Source organism: Alligator sinensis, unplaced genomic scaffold (genome assembly GCF_000455745.1).
Source record: "Alligator sinensis unplaced genomic scaffold, ASM45574v1 scaffold876_1, whole genome shotgun sequence".
In the NCBI taxonomy this organism is placed as follows: domain Eukaryota; kingdom Metazoa; phylum Chordata; order Crocodylia; family Alligatoridae; genus Alligator; species Alligator sinensis.
Window position 1 is genome coordinate 1,166,280 of NW_005841938.1, and position 21,876 is coordinate 1,188,155.

The window sequence follows — 21,876 nt, forward strand, 5'->3', positions numbered from 1 at the left end:
GGCTAAATGATACAACTGGTTTTAGGTCTTCCACTCTGCTGCTTGGCCCGTGACATTTGAGAGAGATTCTCAATGTATGAGAAAGGAGTTAACACAGAATGGTTTAAAAAGACATGAAAACTGACTTCACTGCTGCAGCCATTTGCTACGAACTAATTAAGCTGCATCTCTCATAACAGATGGGGCTACGTAGAAGCAGACGAGCCAGGAAACATTGGAACCTGACTCTAACCGGGCATTTTGTTCATGCATCAAGAATGAATCTCTTGGCATTGTCTTCTCTCTCCTATCGACCTTAGAATTCAGTACAGATCCTTTTCTGCATATGGGCTAACAGCTCGACTGGGCTTGAAAGACTGCAAGTCAGATGCTTTGCCAAGATGGACAAGAGACCTCAGAAAAATACAGTCGGTGCCAGTAATCATTTCAACTGAGTTGCAGCCAGAGGTGGAAATCCTCTAGATTCTTTGCATGTGAATCATAGGTTGATATTTGCCTCGAAACAGAGCCAGCTTTTTTTTTGTTTTGTTTTAATTTAAGCTATGGGTAGAAGTGAATAAGGCAGTAAAAAGATCGTTTAAAAAAATGGGGAGGAATTGGGGGTAGCGGGGGAAAGAGGGGACAGGGAGTTGGACCAGGGACACCATAAGCCATAAAGGCAAGACTTGGATATCAATGTCAATGTAAGCTGGTTGTAGTCTCTCCACTGAGCAAGTCTGGGGTAAAATCAAAAGCTTCATTGATACACACAGTACAAGCAGGGAAAGAAGCTGCAACTTCAGTGCCATAAAAAAAACGCAGGACTGACAATATTATTAACAGGCTCTTTGAAGAGCTGCAAGGAAAGCAAACATGGGGAGAAACAAGTGAGAAATGTATTTGGTAGAAGTTAGATCAAGGTAAAATGACTGCAACTGGCTCTATTTGAGCCCTGCATCTTGACTGTGCAGTTAACTTGAACCCTATATCCACACAGAGGAATCTTTTGCTCAAGTGTTACTAACCCCCGTTGGCTGGCCTACTAAGGATGTGGTTACAGCTCGAGTGAACAGACTCAAGCTGCTAAACCCTCTTTAAGCTCAGTTTATTGCAGCTGCGCTGCTCTCACCTGAGTTAGCCTCACCTGAGAGAAGTGAACGATGTATGCTTGAGTTACCGCGGCAGCAATGCAATAGCCATCCAAAGTCTGCAGGCTTCTAGGGCTGTGTTGAGTACAGGAAGATAAAGTCACTGAACCTGGGCTTTACACCCTGCGCTCATCATAACCCTGTTCTAGATGCAATTCAAGGTACTGACTCTACCCTCCAAACTCTTCAACACAGCCAGCTCAGTGGGGCCACTGGCCTTATGAGAGTGGGGGCAGCACCCTAAGGGTACAAGACTGCTCTATTGGCTCCAAGAAATAAAATCAACTGTTCACACAGACACCATCCCCATTCCTCCAGAGATAACCCAGGACATGCATGAAGGCAGCTGAGGGAGCTGTGGTCACTAGTGCAGGGGAGAACACTAGCGGATATGATAATGTGCATGTTGATACAGATAAGCCCCTTTCAGAAGTATGGACTTTATGAATGAACTCAAATCCATTCCACTGAGGGGTTGTGGAGGGGGCAAGACTGGTCCCCACCAGAAGTATCAAAACACATCAATGAGAAATTCCAGTTTCCTCTCTAACTCCCCAGCTGTGGGAGAAGCAGGGAGGGACAATGGGTTTTGGCAGCAGCATAGTCCACTTTTTCCATACCTCTGGATTTTACTGAGCATTCAACTGTCAATTCAGAACTAATCGGCCAGTTCTCTCATCTGGTACCTGTGGCAACAATGACCACATATACTCAGTGCGAGACTGCAAAGGAAACGCACCACACCAAATGCATGTTTCATATACATATTTATATATATTTCATGTACAAAGTTACATTCTGAACCCCAAGGATTCAATAATAGAAATAAATACTGAAATAACTACACTGCTATATGAGCTTCCTGCTCACAGAAAAGAAGCCTCAAGTTTTTAACAGACAGCAAGTTTAACGCTGTAGTATCCATCTCGGGTTACAGAGGCGAGTAAAATTCAGCGTAAAGTGTCTAACAGACAAAAAACTTCCAAAAAATTACAGACCATAAAATGTTTAAAATAGATTTAAAAGGTTGAGAAATGTGCAACAAAATTAATAAAGGAAACTTAATTTTGTTAGAGGGAAGGAGCGACGTTTAGTGTATAGAAAAAAAAATGCTTTGAGGTGCAACACAGGTTGTTACAATATGGCATAACCCTGTTAGAAAAAACCATTTAACTTCACCAAGAGCTGTATTTAGTTGACTGTGTCTCATTTTACAGAAGAGGGTCTTTGTAAGACCCCCACCTCAACAGGGTCACTTACAAGAGTGCTAAGTCAGGTTTAATCCTTTGGTAACTTTTATAATACTCACATGGAAATAAATATTCAGTTACACAGCATTTTAAAAAGACACGTTCTTTAGAACAGTTAGTATAATAAAACAGATTTAACATGTGTTCGTTACTAAGGCAGCCTATGATAAAGTGTCTACACTCTGCCAGCTCTATCTGATCCGATGCAGGAAGACCTTGACAAGAAATGAACAATACAGCGGCTTATATAATTCATTTTACCTTTACCATGCAAACACACTTATCCAGACAAGTAATGTGCTGCATATTTTTTGTGCTCGAAATGTTTTCAAACGATTAACAAGCTGTAACTATCAAGAGCTTCATTCCTATTTATATGATGCTTAAAACCACATGAGCGTGATGCATAAACACGTTCTTGAGACTTGGGTTTTCAGGAGGATATTGACATCTCGATACATGGTTTTGACGTGCTTTACCCACCCTTCAAAGTGACCCGGAGCAGGGAGTTTATAAATCCCAGTGCACTGTGATGAGAAATACACATCTCCAACACCTACTATTCTTTAGGACGGGGGAGGAAACTTGAAATGAATCAATGCAGGGTAGTGCACAAACCCCTTGTCTATACCCAGTGGTACTAGAATTATAGCTAGTGTTTTCTTCAAAACCCCTCCACTACTGAACAGAAACATTTCTGTCTCTGTAAACACCCTGCAAGAGCTGGTCCATTGAAGTAACTGGAATGACACAGTGTACCAGATACATTTGGCAAAAGACTAGGTAAGCACTTGCCAGACACGTCTGCTCTATTTGACAGCAGTGAAGCAGTTTAGAGAAACAGCTCACTAATAAGTACAAATCAAATACTAGAATAAAGATCCAGGGAACAGAATTGTGCGTTTTTTTTTCTTCTGAGACCATGAGTGTGACAAGCCACTGGTGAGTAAAGCTTTGGAGACAGTTTTCAAATGGCCAGTGTGTTAAACTCAAATGGAAAGACAGCAGGAGTAATAAAACTGCACCACTCAGTGATGCATTTTGCACTACCATTACAGTTTAGTCAACATTTTTCTTAGACACCCAATTTCACGAGTTATAACTCAAAAATGTGCTTGAAGTTCAGCATACAAATCTATATATATTTAAAATAAGTTTTTATAACAATGTTTGATTTTATGTACTTGTATCATTTTTTTTTTTTAAAAGTTCCCGGGTTTTAGCTTTAAGCCAAAGCAATTTAAGAGTGATTTTTAAAGATGAAAATTGGGAAATTAATTTGTGAACATGCTCTCACCACTTTTGGCATCCTGAAGAGAAAAATACTAGCAAGATATTAGACATTTTTCATAAGGATTTTACTACATAGTTCATGTCCTAAATACATATTTACGCAAGGAACAGCCATGTACAAAATATGCTGCTTAAAAAGTATTTATACATATAAATCTAACCAATAGACCTGAATGGAGTTTTTCTGGCTTATCAAATATGATATGCATTTGAAAAAGCTGCCTAAATATATATTTACACAATAGACCTCAGCTAAATGTGTTCATTTAAAAAAATTAAGAAAATATATAAACACATGTTTGCCTGATAGACCAGAACTGCTCCTATTGCATAAAAATGTTTAGGCAGTTTTAAAAAAAGTGTTTCTAATATTTACTCCTCTGAAACTATTCCAGTCTCTCACTGTCAAGTTGTTCATTTCTCTACTAATCTGTCAGGAACGGTCCCAATCATTTAGGGGTACATGTAAATATTTGTTTAAAAAGGCTTCCTAAACTCGTACTTCCCAGAGACTAAGTTAAGGGACAAACTGGATAAATATTACACATCTGAAAGAAATAAATATAAAGTTCTGATATCAATGCAGGAGATTCAAAGTAAAAGGAAGACGTACGATCTTACACTCACACTGCTGTAGTTTTATATATATATATATATATATATATATATATTGTGAGTAGGCAGAGAGTCAGCCTTGATTCTGGACTCTCCTGGCTTTTGTCAATTTATTCAGTCTTATAGTGTTATTTCATCTGCTGTGGCAGTCTTCTCTCTAACCAGCAGTACTTCACTGCCTAAATAGGGGTATGAAAACTAAAATGTACATATTTTGTGCCTAATTACATAGAGCTAAAGTTCTTCTTCAATCTCACTAGTGCCAAACGGATTTCCCTGTGTGTATCAATCATTTCTCTAGCTCTAATTGAGGTCTGTAACCTCCACAACTACATAGTGCCTCATGAGTTTGACCAGGCAGAGAAGATTACGCCTGGGGGTTAGGATATATATGGATTTAAGACATGAAGGGGGGAACAAAAGAAATCACATCTCCCGCTCACGGATTTTACAACTTATTTCCAATTTTAAAATAATCTCAACATCTAAGAATGTCCTTTGGAAAAAAAAAAAAATCACTGAGATGTGACAAGTATCCATGGTAGGAGAATGGAAAAAGCCTGTTGAAGGCAGCAGCTCTCTAATGTTAGAATTCTTCAGCAAACAAAACCTTACATTTTTATTTCGATATCATTGTTCTTTACAGTCTCCTCTTTCCCCAGGAATCTTGATGAAGATGGCAACCAAAACTGTAGACCACTATAAACAAGATTAGTCGGGTTTGACAAAGAAAGTGAAAGTGTACAGTTATTTTAGCCCTCACTGCATGTCTGCCTGGATGAATCTCAACAATTCACCTGACATTAGCTGGGTAATTTTATAATGCCGAGGGAATAACTTTGCTGTTTTACTCAAATGTTTCACAGAAATCAAGCTGAGCTGTAATGAAGTTTCTCTCAATGGACAGAAGTGAAACTATCAAGAAAGTGAGCTGATTAGATGGTCGTGATCCAGTGAACTGCGTCTGGATTGCCTCCTATGATGCACACGTTCTGGGAACGGAAACGTTCTTGGACTTCATTATACTGACCTAGGTAACACTGGTGCAGTAAAACAGCACAAGCTAATTCCTGTATAGTTAAGGTCTGACAGAATTGCGATATAAAGTTAAACAGCAAAAGAAATGCTCCAACATCGTGGCGTGAAACAGGTTCCACAAAAATAAAACAAAAAAACATGCAGAATTTTTTTGCGGTCTCCAGCTGCTTCTGAGCGGGCTCACTCGCTGCCGTACATGACTTGCCACACTATCAAGTGACTCCTCTCAGCTTTGGCTACAGAAGGTTCAAGTTGTAGAGCCTCTCCAAGGAGTTCAGATTCTCCACCTTCATCACCTGAGGAAACACAGCTTAGATTCAGTTGGAGAACAATGAATGTAAACCGTGACATTAGCACTATACACAGAGCAGGGCTGGAGGGACCCATCCAACGTGATTACATAAGAGGATGCATCAAGAAACAGCGGTTGCCATCTGCACTCCTGGTTATAACAGAATCAGACTCCTTAACAAACATCTAAAAGGCAATGAATTGAGGTTTCCAATACCAGAGCTGCTTTTTCCAGGGGACAAATCAGTAGAAGCCACTCAAATTGAGGTGCTGGTAGATGTGTTTGCAGCACAAATGGATTAAACTACGGTAAATCACCAGGACCAGATAGTAATTGCCTAAGGGTCCTGAAGGACCCCAAGCTCAAAATTGCAGGCCTATTTAAATTAGTATGTAACCTACTGTTAAAAATAGTCTCTGTGCCAAAGAACTGGTGGGTAGCCAATGTAATGCCCATGGTTAAAAAGGGCTCCGGGGAAAGGCAGGCCAGTGAGCTGAACTTCTCTTCCTGGCAAATGGGTAAAAACTATTATAAAAATAGGAGTGTCCATTACATGGCTGAGCTGGACTTGCTGGGGGATCAGCCAACATGGCTTCAGTAAAGGCCTCGCCAGTCATTATGGAAGGCATGTATAAACATGTGGATTAGGGTGATCCAGTTGATCAGACAATATCTGGACTTTCAGCAACCTTTTGATAAAAAGTCCTGCGTGTCTCCCAAGGAGCAGAAGAGATGGTGCCATTTATGAAACAGCAAGGAAGATCTTGCACATGCATGCAAGCCAAACAAAGACAAGAATGCGCTCGTCTGAAAAGACAAGTGGTAACTGAATGCAAATGCTCACTGCAAAGTGTTAAGGTAACTTGTACAGTAGCTGCAACGCTTAGTCTGCTCTGTGCTCCTGTCCTTGTTATTTGCTCCGACTTCTTCGCATTACCTACTCCCTCAAATGGCTCTGCTTCCAGCCAAACCTGCATCACCGCTCTTGAACGGAGATTAACAAGGTCAAAACAAATGGTGATTTTATCGTATGGACGAGTGGAGGCTGAATCTAGACTGCTTGTGACCCGAACCAGGTCTTTGCAAGACGACAAAACTAGGGAAGCAGCCCCCTATAGCATCTGACCACAAATGGAGCCTACTTTGGCACAGTACTAATTAACCCACCCACACAGCACACTGCTCCCAGTTTAGGAGAAAGTCTGTACAGAGCAGCATGCACTGCGAGGGCCCCATCACCCAGAGTGGTATGCTTGCACTGTTATTATGTTGAAGCTACAGAAGCATTTCAATGCATCCTGGTGTGGGATCACAGTGAAAGCAAAATAGTTTGAAACAAATGGGCAGTTCTAAAGTTAAACTACTTAAGGCAAATGATGACAGAGGAAACCAAATACTGCTTATTCTTAGCTTAAGCCTCAGTCAGACATTCCTGTTTTTTTTTACCAGATAGTGGAATGTCAGAATTGGTGCACGTCTTCCTTGACTGCGACACTGTTCTTGTTATCTGAGGTATATGAAGTTGCCAGAAGGTAAAGTGGCCTAAATAAGACCCATCCGTCATGTGATTAGTTTATCAGCCCCATTTTTTTTTCCTTGGTGACCTCTAACTTACAGCTCTGAAACTGTAATGTCTTACGTGTAAGACACTGTAATGTCTTACGTGCTGTTATAATCTTGATTAGGTGAAAGTGTTGCATGCTGTTGGCTGGGCTGCCACAGATACCCATCTATTAAACTGAGGAAAGAACATGAAGGATTCTAAACCATTACTCAATTCATGTATTTCTTGCCCTAAAGCTTTTAATGTTGATAACTCTTTCTTTATAACAGATGCCAGTTCCTTACTGGTTGAATCAGTGCAAACTAGTTACTGGAAAAAAAGACGGGCCAGCAAAAACTTTTGCATGAAAAACAACATGTGCCATCACAGAGGACATTCCGGTTTTCTGCTACTCTGTCCTCTATTGATACAAAACCAGACGCCTTTATGTCCTCTATTTTTCTCTTCAAGACACAAAGGCGTCTGGTTTCACATCAATAGGGGACAGAGGACAACCGGACTGTCCTCTACGATGGCCACCCTAATGTGCATAGATCCTAGCACTCTCCTTTACTGACAGATCAGATTGAATGTGGTCCAAAATTTTCCTAAAAAGGTTTATGGAATATGTAAAAACCCAAAATTATAACAAAGGTAAATTAAGTTCAAGGTACATGTTCTAACAGCGTAAGACAATAAAAAAAAAGGCCTGGGGGCTAGGAAAACCAGGCTTCAGGAACATCTACATCCTGCTTGGACAAAGCCTCTTAACTGAATTCATTTGGTTTATCCACCTCCTCTTTTCCATGTCCCAGTTCAAAGTCATTACAGAAAACACTTTCCATATACACCCACTCAAGTAGTTACCATCTTCAGCTTACATAAAGGGTTTTATCCCAGAGGTGGCTACGTTGCAAGAGATGGCACAGACTGTAGTATTCATACCTAGAAATTTGTAGTATTGACTGAGTGCGTGTGAAGGCTTGATGGTCCAAAGCCTTCTGGATACCAAGATACTCATCTAACGACTTACTTTATTACTAACCATGGCTTGTCTGCATTCATTCCACGTAAGTGCATTTATCCAGATAAATCCACATACATGGAGACATTTTCTCTGTCTTTAATATCTGATGTTAGATTTATCTTTTAATAAGAAGCTACAGCAAGTCATTAATCAGATCATAATGAGCCATATACAGAACAAAAACAGTTTGAGAGACTACGTCTCTTACCCATCCTGAAGTCGATATAGCCCTCTCCTCCACTTATAACCAACATAGATTTCAAGGAAGTCTGGCTGAAGGCTTCTTGGCCAGTTTTATCAGCTGATATTTCAGATCCTCCACTACTCTGTGGACAAGCAACCTGACCTGTATTAAAAAAACAAACAAACAACCCCCCCAAAATAAATAAAAAATTGTTTTATTCAACACCTTACAAATGAGGGACCCTCATAAAAGGAGTTGATGAGATACCAACACCGCAATAGTCTGAAGAAAAAAAAAGGCTAATAATGCTTGTCCATGAAAATTAGTTAAAAATTGATTTTTCTGTAGGCAACTAAGAAACCATGAGCGTGACACGACAATTAGTGGAAACTAAACAGGTGACTTAATTTCTGAATGAACCAGTGCAATTGTTTTGTCTGCCGATACCCTGAAGAATATAGCACGTTCAGTTTGATTACTTCACTGCATTTGGAACTAAGTATGTTCAAAAGAGCATCTTTAGCACTAAGTAAATAATCCAGCTCTTGCTTTCCTCAGGGCAATACAGCTGTGCACACACACGCACACATACACACATTCACTTGGGACACGCACCTGGCATTCCAGGATCTAAAAATATTTATATTGCTTTTCAAACCAAGATTCTCTTTCAGTGGAGTCGCACTCTATCATAAGTGCTTCATTCATATCAAACACAGTAACCCCTTCACACCAAGGACTGGGAGAACCGAAGCCAAGTTTTTAAAATTATAGTTGTCCTAGTCCATTTGCATCTCACCACCTTTTTTCAAATAACTAAATGTTCCACTGCTCCCTTCACCACTGCACTACAACTTCCCAGGAACAAACAAGGCAATTCCCAGGCCATTCTTGTGCCACTGTCCACTGGGGGGTATCTAGTTTGAGAAGCAGAACTCTGAACATGGGATTTCTCATACTTGTTCCTATGTGGAGTTGCCAAGGAGGGAACTAAGACTGGGGGAAACTCAATTTAAGAACAAGCGCACAATGCTTACCAGGTACTGCAACAAAAAACTTAACGGCATCACGGTGCCCATGGAAGCAAAGCTGTGCGTGTGCCATGGAACAATATGGGATGAATGTCCCAGGAGTCACTTTGTCACTGTTTTCATCACCGTATACACGTATCACACTCCCAGGACGGTTTCCAGAACCTGATGTGGTTTTATTAGCTGTAAGAGAAGAAAGAACAAAAGTATTTTCTACTTGAAGATGCAGGCTGCAGGAGTGGTTATTTGTTAGGAAACCTTATGGTACCATCTAAAAGCTAAAGCCAACTCAGATAAAATGAAACAGAAGGGCAGCAATGCCAATTCAAGACAGAGCTGGAAAGAAAAATAAAAAGACTGCATGCTTAGTTATTTGGAGTACATCAGAAGATGGAGGAGGATTCTTATTAGTCTAGCATAACTGCCAAGTTTTACTTTTCTAAAAAGTACTTTCAATTGACAAACAAATTAAATACCACTTAGTGACATCTCAATGAACCAAATCCTAAAAGAATCCATGTGGGTAATTCCAATTAAACTTTATAAAAGTTTTCTTTAGCAACTGTGATCATAAGGTATCTCAAGCTGACAAAACCCCACTAAAACCAGCCAGATTGGGCACAAAGGAGCTATCCAATCATAATTCTGCGTCTAGTATTTCCTGAGATGTTTTAAAACGCCATTAAGAGAAAAAGTGCTTCAAACTCATGCTAGACACACAAGCCATCTCCATTCCAAAGACTATCAGAGGAGTGAAAGAAATGGTGATTTGTAACAAGCGAGTAAATGATGTGGATTAATGACAAAGTTATGAGGTAGGATATCAACACATTGTCTGGAAGAAAAAAGTCTGTATGAAAGTTCAGCTGCAACACAGGATGATACACTAAACTGCTGAGCAGATTGGTGGCCATTTAGCAAACATAAAACTGCTGCAATGCAGTAACTGCAAGTGGAAAAACATTTAGGAACATACAAAGGGTAAAACTATAGGAGTGGGAAACAGCCTCAAAGTGGCTATTAGAAGCCTGAGAATAGATTTTTGTTCAGGATCTGCACTTACCCCTCAGCCCCAGTAAACGTCCCTGGTGGAGGATTACAGCTAAAGTGAGAAAGGAGGAAAGGGGAAATAGATAGGTATGACAGTAGAGAAGGATTAATGAGAACCCACCACTTTGATATTTGATAAGACTGAGCTTTCAAGTTTAGCTCCTAACTAATTACAGAAGATTCCAACATAATAAAGAGCAGCAACTTGTTATAAAGGTTTCAGTATAAATGGATAAAACAGCTGTGCCGCTTTCCATGTGATTCTTTTTTTTGTCACTCTACAGTTAAATGGCATCAAGGTTTCCCCTTTCTCTCTTTCCATAAAGGGACACCATCAAAACTGAGAGGCAAAACAGTGTTTTAAAGTGTCCTCATGATCCTAAGTCCACCTGCTCTAGAAAGTGATAGCACACTCTAGAGAAGATGCTCAGCTGGTCAATCTGCCAACAGACCAGGGCAGCAACTCTTCACAGCTGAGCATGCACACCAGTTACGCTGTCCTTGTAATCGTGAACGTTTGGAGCGGTACTGACATTTACTGAACTCGGCCTACTCACAAGTACCAAGGATGAAGACAAGAAGGTAACTGTGCCCATGAACAAGAACATTAAGAGGACTAAAATTAAGCCTCCCAGTTTTGACAGAGCCCCTTTCCTTCATGTTCACAATATTCAAAAAGGATCATCTCCACTGAAGTCTAAAAAATTTGATTTTGTTGCAAGCCAAAAGCAACTCTACTTTTTTGAATGCGATTTAGCCATGTCAAGTCCACAACCACGGGAAGCTTGTTTTTCAACCTACACCCCTGTTTTTCCCCAGTACACTTGTGCAATGCAAAAAACAAACACTTATTTAATGGATGATCAATGTAATGGGACAGTGAGAGAAACAATGCGTGTGCTGTTCAACAAAGCAGTTACAACACGACAATTTTTGCTGACATATAGAAGTTTCCTTCTTGAGATTGTTGCAATACTGCGTTTTAACACTACAACTAAATACTAGCAGTTGTCATCTTTGCTTTTCTAAAGGCTCTATTTTGGTGTTTTCTGTAAGAAAAAAACCCTGTGATACTGGCTACAGGCCTAAAATCTCAGCTACTGGATATTCTCTCTGTCAAAACTTTAGATGGGAGAACTTAGGTTTTTAAGACTGAAAAAGACTCATTCATAGTACTTAAGACTTGTTTGGTGCTTGAATGGATGGGGATGGGTGTCTTCCCAGTTCAACTATCCTTTATAAATGACATTCGCTATTCCTAGAAAGCACTTATTTTATTTTTAAAATACCTACCATATATGACAAGAATTCAAATCAGCAGCAGATGCATTTTTTTTTCTAGCACAGACAGACACCCTCAATTTCCAGTGATTGGGCTTTACTTAGAAGCTAAATTACTCCATCTGAAAAATGTGGTTACAGCTCCTAAGCTTTGTCCGCCTTCTTTAAAAGCAGCTCAACAATGCTGCTTCTCACATTGGTCACATCTAGGGAAAGAGGCACTACCAACTGTGCAAGGGATTCTGGAGAGACACCCAGGCTGTTTTCACTGGAGTTGCTACAGCACTTACTTGACCACAGCAATTTTTTAAGCATGAATTGAGTGCTTGTATGAAGTGCCTTGTCATGACTGGAGAACAAATTCCTTCATTTTTTTCTGGACAATGGCACCACCACCACCACCATCCCTGCTCCTTTGAAGGGTTCAGTCTCCATGTCCAGTTAGTCCACAGCTTCTCTGCTCAGAGTCCAGATACAAGTGTCTTTTGTCATGGAGTGTTTTGTACAGAGAGCTGTCTGCCAGGAAATAAGATGCTACACCTAAGGAAAGCTAAATATCCCTTGGATACTAACCTGAGGCAGATTCAGCCCCAAGGTGAAATTCTCCATATCCATACCAAATTATCAAATGTTATCTCCTATTTTATTCTTACAACTACAGTGTAGCTGCCTAGTGCTTTTGGAAATACAGGGAGGGCCATTCGTTTACATTTTACTTACTTTCTGTTAATGGAATGGAGATGATGACACCATTTCCTGTCCCCACCCATAAACGATTACAAGACACCATAAGAGCTGTGATTCTCACAAAGGAGAACCCCAGTTTTCCAGTACCTAAAAACAAGCAAATGTTTTCATTAAAAGTGTTGAGCAGCAATCATCATTTGTACATTTACAGAGCCGAGTGTACCTTATAATGTCTATACCTGTGCAAGGTAGCAAATATCCTGCCCAGAACAGAAGCACAGAAATAAAGCGTCCAGTATCATGCTGAATTTAGAGAGAGACCTCACAAAGCCAAATTCACTCTTCCCAGATTTAAGTTCTTGGATTGGAAAGGAATTAAAAAAAAAAAAAAAGCTTGGTACCAGTGAATAGATATATCTGAAAAGGTGTTACAATTTTTTCCTAGTGCACATTACAGGAAAATACTTTGGAGCTTATAATGTAGGAGGCAACAATCTAAAAAAAGGACTGAATGAAAAGCAAGTTCAAAGATCTGAAACTACTGTTTCCTGTCTAGCTAAAAGAAACCGTATTGCTCCTTCTAAAGAAAATGAAGATCATAAAATTAAATCTTACAGCTGTTATAACTGCAGCTACGTGGAAAAACATGATGGCAAAAACCAGATACCTGGTTTCACAGTAATAAAATCTCTCTAAGTCTGCTCTCGATCAGAACCCCTTCACTTTCCTTCTACACATGTAGGCTGAAAAACTGAGGCTTAAGTCCACTCAGAGCTGAACTGGAACAAGAAAAATTCAGTAGTCCCACCCCTGTCATCTTCCTAAATAGTTCTGAATGCCTAGAAGATATCTACGGTTAAGAGCAGAAGACTGAGCCAAAAAAAGATTGCTAGTTTTTGACAACACTGTTATAGGGGCTGCTTGATTTGTGACTACGGAATCAGGTGTGTTGGGGGAGTCAAGTCCAAGTCAGATAAGTTTTGGTGACCAATTTTCATTCCCTTTGTTGGCTAATAGGACCTTTTGCTCCATGACAGGCTAAGATAAAAGCAAATGGGCAATAAGGAGGAAGTGTTATTATACTCAGTAACTTACCTAGCATTTTGCTTACATAGGGTTCAATGTCCACATCCTGCAGGTGCTGATATGTGTGCGCATGATAGAGCCGGAGTGTGGAATCCAAGCGAATTGATACCCATACCCCATCACCCACCCACGCCAGCTGTCTCACTTGGCTCTCTTTCCTTGGATGTGCATCAAATGATTTCTAGGGAAGATATTTAGAATTAAATTTGTAATGGCAAAGGCAAGAGCTTTCATCTCAGTCACTTTAGATACTACAGATAAAATGTTTTAAGCAGAAATTTGGTCAAGATTCTTAAAAACAGTCCTAGCAATTGTAGGTGCTGAACAAAGCCTTAAAGATTTACCCCACAAGAAGCACTGAGCTCTAGAAAGTCAGGTCCTTTTAATGCGTCTCAAATCTGATCACTAGTCCTTTTGGGGAATTTTGGCTGTTTTCTTCCTCTGTAGCATGCTATGTACAAGGACAATCTAGACCCAACAGCTTACACATCAGGATAACTAACACTGAAGTCTCCTGCCACAAGAAGGAGAATGCCCTCTTAATAGTACATTAAAAACTAAACTAAAAAAACAACTCCTGGAAATAGGACCATGCAAAGCTGAATTGTATGAGGCAGCCAATGGATGGGAAGAGAATAAAGTCCAGTGCATCAAGAGCTCCCTCATAACATGATACATACAGTTAGTTATCAGACGCTATTCTCTGGTCCTGGTTAGGAAGGCAGTGGTACAAAACACAGGTTGATAAACAGAGATGGGACAAGTTTTACCGTCAAAGAAGATTTTAAAGCACAGTGAAGGGAAATTATCCTTTCACTTGTAGGGACATGCCCCCCAAAGGCATTAATTTGCTAAAAAATAGTCCGTTTCTATACATGAAAAAACAGCTTTCTGTCCTATGGATTTAAGACAATAAGTGGCTGTGTGCACATGCCACAAAGACAATGGCAACACTCAATTATTTCAACTGAAACACCAGTGAAACTTGCCTCTATTTTCATGGCCTTTGGTTGAACAACATAAATTTTGTTCCGGTAACCACACCAGACTTTGTCGTGTACCACAGTCATGCAACGGATAGAGTGATGAGGTCGACCCAGGTCTAGGAGGTGATAATTTGTCAAGTCCCACTGACCATCTTGAAAATAAGAAAAGGAACAATCCAGTGTTTTAATTAATCTGTGTGCACAACTGCTGCAACACACTGGTACATTTCTCGTTTTAGAATAATCTTATTCAGATTCCAGATATGATATACACCTTTATAATCTTATTTCAATAAGATACAAATAATCTTATTTCAGATATGATATACACATTTTCAAAAAGTTATTTCAAATTCCGGCTGCTTTTTTCATTAAGTAACAAATGTGTGGATGCTTAGTTTCTAAAGAACCAGGTGCTATTATTTTGTTCTTATAGCATCTGCAAGCACAGCGACTCATTAACACCAAAACATTTAGAAATCCACCAGTAGATATATACTGCTAAATGCAGTCCTTAGACAGACACATAGGTGCAATAAGCAATTATCTGTATGTAACACTGGACATCAACTGTTTTTACTAAGCATGGTAAAAAATAGACTTGTGTGCTGAGGTTTCTTTCTACATTTTCCTCACTAAGCCACAAAATCTTTAATTGCCAACTGCTAGGATTTCCAGTTACCGTGGAAGAAGTTTGCCAAGGCTACACTTGGTAAATGAAACTGGCAATACAATTTGACACGGTACTTGAAACATTAAAACGCCTGTAAATGCTTGTTGTATAAAAAGTCAGTAAACACAGATAATAAGAGCATGCATTTTCTTTTTTAAATAAAACATTTCATAACTGTACATTTACTAAGTTGTTACAAAAGTACATCTGCACATCCACAGCTTCAAAATCTTATGCCAAGACACTTACCAACTCCTCTGTGAAATATTGCTAACGTTCCGTCAGCTAGTGCAACTAATACTATTCCTTTAACATGTCTAGGAAGAGAGAGAGAGAGAGAGAGAGAGAGAATATGAGGTAGATAGATACGTCACTAAGCTTATTCACACTTAATGTAAAAGCATTCTAAAAACATGATGCATCTTACAGTAAATATATAATTTAGAGTTTAGCATAATTTGATCAATTTACATTCAAACATATTTTTTTTTGCAGAGTATAGTTTATTAAGTGGAAGGGCTGCCATGGAGAAATTGAAAAGAAAGCTGAGACAGCAACAACTACTACAAAGCCTGCAGGAAGGGTCTCAAGGAAAATTCTAGTCTGTGTAATTTTTTCTTAATACGTGAATCTCAAAAATGAGCCTCGTAGCTGGTACACATTGCATCCCTCTTGCTCTTCTTGCTTCTCCCAGTGCTGACACTGCCACCCTCCTTCACCCCTGCCCATCATTTTCCCCCAAGAGATTAACTTATGAACATTAGCATCCCAACACACAGAGTAGAAATGAAATTAAACTACACAGTAATTATTCTTAGAAAGGTTCACTTTTAAAGATTGAGAAAAGACTCTTACAGATCAACTTACACAATACTGAGAATAGAATCTTTAAGTTTAATGGCATGAACACATTTCCTCCACTGGGCCACTGAAGAATGAACATACAAGCTGCAAGGACATAATTGGGATGAATTAAACAAGAATACTGCCACAACCATGGTAATGTCTAATAAAAAGTATCAATTTCAGCCAATGTAAAACTATAATTAAATCTGAGGGGCAGGAAAGTAAGTTTCCCTCTCACACTGAGAACTACAGAACAGGTGATGGCTGAACTACGTTGTCCAAGTAGGATGTAAGCCGGCTATCTAATGCATCATCTCAGCTGATAACCAAATAATTTGAAATTAAGACACTAAGGTTTTTTTGTTTTGTTTTTTAAAGTGATACACAGTATTCAATACATCTGAATCCCTAGACTGTACTATGGATCATTCAATGTAGAACATCTTCCCACAGACAAGAGAGACCACTTTATCTACCTTCGGTTTTGCAAAATTAAAATATATTCATTAACAGAACTACAACAAAGCACCCAATATGTTCAATGATGCAGACCCTATGGGTATCTGTACATGCACAGGGAGGTTGCACTAATTACAGCGTGTCGGAGCAGAATCGATTCGTTGAATCAATTAATCGAGTCTGCTGGAACGCGCTAATTAGCGAGCTCTAGCAGCCTCTGCATCTTGTGCATCAGAATCTCTGTGCGTCAAAACAGTGGCAAGAGCGCTTTAACGAAAGCTCGTTTGGCAAGTACAGCGATGCTGATACACAAGATGCTGCGGGCACTTTAATTAGAGTCGAGAGCTGCTGTAATTAAAGTGCCCACCTCGGTATACATGTAAACACCCTACAGTGCTGAAGCATAGCACAGAACGCAGAGGCTTTACTATAGCTTATGCCTCCAAATTTTCTTTCTTTCGAGGATTTCTCCTATTTTGTGTTTGCTTTTTGGCCTTTAAGTTCATAAACTGTCTCAAGAGGCAAGTTTAAAGTGACTCAACTTCCAACTTGAATAGCTACAAGTCAGCATCGTCTTACCATCCATTCTGTGCTCCCAGCCACATTGTGGGTAAGAGGCTGCTCATTTTCTGTGCTTCCTCTCTCACAAGATCCTGTTCATTTGGCAACACTGCTACATCTTTATACAGGTCTGACTCACTACGGATTAAAAAAACAAAGTAAAATGGCAAAAGCAGTCTGAACATATGCACAGAATACTCAGGAGTATAACCTGGGCAATCAATTCAAAGCTATTCAACACTCAATGCTATAAAACAAAACTGAAGGAAAGCAAGACTTGTACCAAACGCACCAACTGTTCAGGTGAAGCTGACTCATTTCCAGGGTACAAACAGATGCATGGATTGTACTGATATCAAGTGATACCAAGATAAACTTTTATAGTATAATCAGCATATTCCTGTAGCAACACAGCAAAGTCATTGCAACTTCAACCCTGTTTCATTCAGGATTAAAGTTTTAACAATTTAGCCTTTCTGCCGACGTGACACTTATAGCCTAACAGCTCCCCGCCGCCTTATAGAGTTACATTTGTCCATAGCCCCAAAGGGCATTCCTTCATGTAAATGCTTACATGGGATTTATATTAAGGTTGCATTTTATGTTACCATTTCCTTGTATACATACAGTGGCTTACATTAAGAGCAGCCGAGAAGAACATTTGAAGGCGTTGAAGAATTTCAGGAGTTTTATATTTGATTAGATTAAACCAATGGGGAGTTCTTATGAACTACATTCATGCTTTTTGCTAACTACAGTGAGCTGGAATGAAAAAGAAGCAGCATATCTGAAGAGCCAACTGATCTGAGTAAAATTAGAGAAAGACTGCTTCACTTAGACAGAAGTGTGTGACCTTAACCTGTTCTGGTATGGCTCAGCAAAAACTTCACCAGGATAGTTCAGCAAAATGGTGAGGTCAAAAGAATGAGCAGTTTAACAAATCGACGGATATGCTGTCTTTTGGAGGTACCAGACACAAGACTCAATGAATTGACCTAGACACTGGAGGTCATGTTATAAAAGCATGATTGTACAAGATATTCTACTTCGGTATCATACAAAAGAAATGACCTGCACTGAACCTAAAAGACACCCTGCTGTTATGAATGGTTTTACAGGTTAGGGCTTCAAAGTACTTAGGTGTAAAATTTCACATCAGTTTTACCCTACTCTATGAGCACTTGAACACATTATGAAAACTGGCCTTTTTTACGGTTTAATTGCATCATGCTGTACACGTGCAGGGGTTTTTAAAATTTAAATGAGTTTGCTATGTTGCAAACTAAACCACATCTGCATGAAGTTTAGTTTGTAACGTAGCTATCTGTAACGTTGCGGCCTTTGACAGCTCGCCCTCCCACTGTGGGAGAGGCAGCTGAAGGCAGAAGCAGTGAGAGGCACAATCCTTTTTTTTTTTTTTTTTTTCCCTCTTTCACCCCCAAGGAGCCTGCCTGCATCTGCCGTGGCCAGGGGGCAAGCTGCCAGTGGACTGAGCGGCCCCTGAGCTGCAGGGCCCTGGTCCTTCCTTCTGTGGTGGCAGCAACCCCCGCAGTCACCTAGGTGGGTGCTGCCCCAGCTCAGGTTCAGGGAACAGTTTGATTGGGCTGGGTGCTGCCTGCAAGCTGGGGCAGTATCCATCCACTAGCCGCCAGCCTGGGTGAATGTGAGGGGTGCTGCTGCCATGAAGGGAAGGTCTGGGGCCCCTTGCAGCTCAGGGGCTGCTGGCAACTCACCCCCTGGCCGTGGAAGAGGTGATTAGGCTCCTTGGAAAGAAAAAGAAAAAAGGCCCCTCTCTGCTTCCCCCCGCCACTCAGCAGAGCCTGCCCACGAGCTGCCACTGGGCTGTGCAGCTTTTGGAGGCAGGGCCCAGTCCTTCCCTCTGCGGCAGCAGCACGCCCCAGGCAGATGCAGCCCCTGCTTGCAGGCAGCCCCTGCCGGATCCAACTTTGCCCTGAGCCTGAGTGCTGAAAGTCTGCCAGGCATTGCTCTCCATGTGGGCTCGGGTAAGAGCTGGATCCAGTGGGTACTGCCTGCAAGCTGGGGTAGCACCTGCACAGCTAGCAACCTACCGAGGCAGCCCCGGGTGGCACTGCCACTGCAGAGGGAAGAACCGCAACTCAGGGGCTCCACCGCCTGGCAGCAGCTCACATGGGCAGGCTCCGCTGAGGGGGGAGGGGAAAAAAGCAGCAAGGGGCCTGATCCTTTCCCCCCTCCACCCCCATGGAGCCTGCCCACCTCTCCCATGGCTGGAGGGTGAGCTGCTAGTAGGCCCTGAGCTGTGGGGGTCCCCAGACCTTCCCTCCATGGCAGCAGCGCCCCCCAGGTGGCACCTGCACACTAGTAGTCCACCCACGTGGTCCCAGGGAAGGAGGCATCATCACAGAGGGAAAGACGGCCCCAACCCAAGCTCAGGGGCCGCTTGTCCCGCCAACAGCTCGCCCCCCAGCCATGAGAGATATGGGCAGGCTCCGTGAAAATAAATAAAGGATCGGGCCTTTCACTGTAACAGTGACAGAAGCCCCTAAATTGAAGTGGTGGGTTTTTAATTGTCACAATTAAAAATCCACTGTGTTTCAATTTAGGTGACTAAACCCCCGTCACATGTACAACTGGCCTAAAATAGAATTTAAGCATTTTGGTGGGGTGAACATTGATGAGGTACCTAGGTGGGTATGCTGGAGAACCCTCTGCTGTACTCTGCACGCCCAAAGGATCTGTAAAGACATGCTCTGTGTAAACTCCAGTCTGGGAAACATCAGCTACATCTTCTCCTGTCCCAGCATTGACTTCCGTTGCCTCTGTTGCCTCTTCTGCTGTTGGGACATTTTCATCCACCACACCACTTTCAGCTGCAGCTTCTGTGAAACAAGTACTTCAGTTAAAAATCAATTTGAAAGCAACCCTGCATATAACAATGCAATGCAAAATTAACTTGTGCAAATGTTAAATCCTGAAATCTGGCTACAGTACGACAGTTAACACTTATGGAAAGACCTAAGCATCTTTAATGACCAGACGTGGTGTAGATCTCTACTTTACATCTCATCTAAGGACTGCACCATTAGGACAACGTTACTGTGTTAGGGTGTCAATACGGATTGGATGGAAACACCTTCTCAATAAAGCTAGCCATTGCCATTTTTGGTATCACCAACATGATCATGGGAGGTCTGTCATGTAGGTACTTACCAGGTTCCCCAGTGAAATTAGACTGATCCAAAAAAACCAAAACACAATACTGAAAGATCAAAACAGCTTACACTCATGTCAAGTGAAGTTCTACATGCTAGCCTATTAGTAATTTTAGACTGTCAGACATCACAGAAAGGAGCAGAAATTCAGAGAATCGTCAAGGCTTCTGTAAGTGAACAGATTCTCACCTAAAACCTGGATTAAAGTGTCCAGCTGATTAACACAGCTTCTACACTAGCCAGACTACTCTAGTCTGGGGTGAGGGAGGATACCACTCATGTCAGATGTTTAGCTCAAGCCTCTAGCCACAATTTTTTCTGAAGAACACTTGCAAGATAAAGTTCTCATCCGTACCAGAATTTACAAGGAATGAGTCACTGAAGATCCATACCCATTTAAAATCCTTTTACGATGTTTGCAACTACACAAGATTATCCTAGTCACAAACCATTCTCAGGGAAATATTGTAAACCAAAGTAGTGCATTCAAGGAGCTAATTTTCTACTGAACTCCAGCTTCTGCAGCCTCCATTTCTCAATGATTCCTAATGGGAGTTTATCATCCTAAGTGAATGATGAGTATTTTCATACCTGGCTGTTTATCTGTTGCAGATGAGGCACCATTAGCATCATGAGCTAGAGGTGGTGCAGTAATGCCCTCTGCAGTACAACCAACCACTGTGATTCCACCTAACAGACTATCTGTTTCTGCAGAGCTGTTGCTGGTCATACTCCCACACAAAGAGGACTTGTCCACTTGACTGGAATCTGCTTCTTGTGAGCCCTCTTCCCCTGCAGGATAATCTGTTTCCCTAGCCCCTGTAAGACAGACGAAGCTGCATGTAGTTTCTGGGATGTAAAAACACAGTCATTGCTTTATCTTTGAAAACAAGTGGAAAGATTTGTAGTCTACAATGCCCGAGAGACACAGAAGCGCAGCACACCATAAAGCTTGTTCTGGCATAACACCAAGAGCCACCTAGAATTAAGGCACGCCCAAGAAACTGAAAATGGGCAAAGTGATCTGGAGGTGTACCTTTGTGCTTTGCATGTCACATTTGCAACCAGGGTAAGAATGGATTTCCTAACAGCTTTGACAAGTGGGAGATAAAGGCAAACAGGCCCTCATTTATTTTGGTTTATTCTAATGTAATTACACAAGTTTAAGAACTCATTTTTTGTTTCAAACAACAAGATGCATATAACATTCAAGCCAATCCCATTAGTTTGGACTGTCATATGTACAGGCTAACTCTACAAAGGAGATCCAATAGGGTAAAGTTCAAATATACCAACCTTCACACCTTCGGGGCCTGCCCAACTGTTCCCAACTCGACTTCAGCACCTGCTTTCCTATACAGCCCCTGTACACTATACTTCTCCCAAAGCCTCCTGCATATGCACCTTCACATTTTCTTTTATGCTGCCTTTTATGCATAAAAGCTTCCTTGATTTTGCTGTGTAAAATTACTAGCTTCTCATTCATATATCCAATCAAAAGGACTTGCGCTTCTTCAAAGTCTATTAGCAAGGTCTCCCCTGAGGCTAATTTAATGCATTTTCATAAACAGAGGCTAAAATAAACTCCACAATGTAACTAACCTGCCTCTGAAAATATAGCACCCACTTTTTTTGCCTTCAGACTCTCCATAGCTA

The 21,876-nt window shown here is 41.0% G+C and overlaps 1 protein-coding gene across 6 annotated transcripts in view; it reads right to left on the reverse strand.

The window, feature by feature from the left end:
• Window positions 1-4,352: 4,352 nt before the first annotated feature.
• The window catches only part of SPAG9 (sperm associated antigen 9), a 92,479-nt gene continuing 74,955 nt past the window's right edge, over window positions 4,353-21,876 (reverse strand). For 2 of the 6 annotated variants that reach the window (XM_025199165.1, XM_006019764.3), the window contains 12 exons: window positions 20,812-21,039; window positions 19,692-19,887; window positions 17,048-17,167; window positions 16,031-16,111; window positions 15,413-15,480; window positions 14,494-14,642; window positions 13,514-13,685; window positions 12,452-12,565; window positions 10,464-10,502; window positions 9,407-9,583; window positions 8,394-8,531; window positions 4,353-5,619 (listed from right to left, as the gene is read on the reverse strand). In XM_025199165.1, the coding sequence (XP_025054950.1) occupies window positions 5,504-5,619; window positions 8,394-8,531; window positions 9,407-9,583; window positions 10,464-10,502; window positions 12,452-12,565; window positions 13,514-13,685; window positions 14,494-14,642; window positions 15,413-15,480; window positions 16,031-16,111; window positions 17,048-17,167; window positions 19,692-19,887; window positions 20,812-21,039 (1,598 nt within the window). In that variant the 3' untranslated portion in view covers window positions 4,353-5,503. The remainder of the gene's footprint in view (window positions 5,620-8,393; window positions 8,532-9,406; window positions 9,584-10,463; window positions 10,503-12,451; window positions 12,566-13,513; window positions 13,686-14,493; window positions 14,643-15,412; window positions 15,481-16,030; window positions 16,112-17,047; window positions 17,168-19,691; window positions 19,888-20,811; window positions 21,040-21,876) is intronic. The other 4 variants (XM_025199168.1, XM_025199166.1, XM_025199164.1 and 1 more) reach the window with 4 other exon arrangements.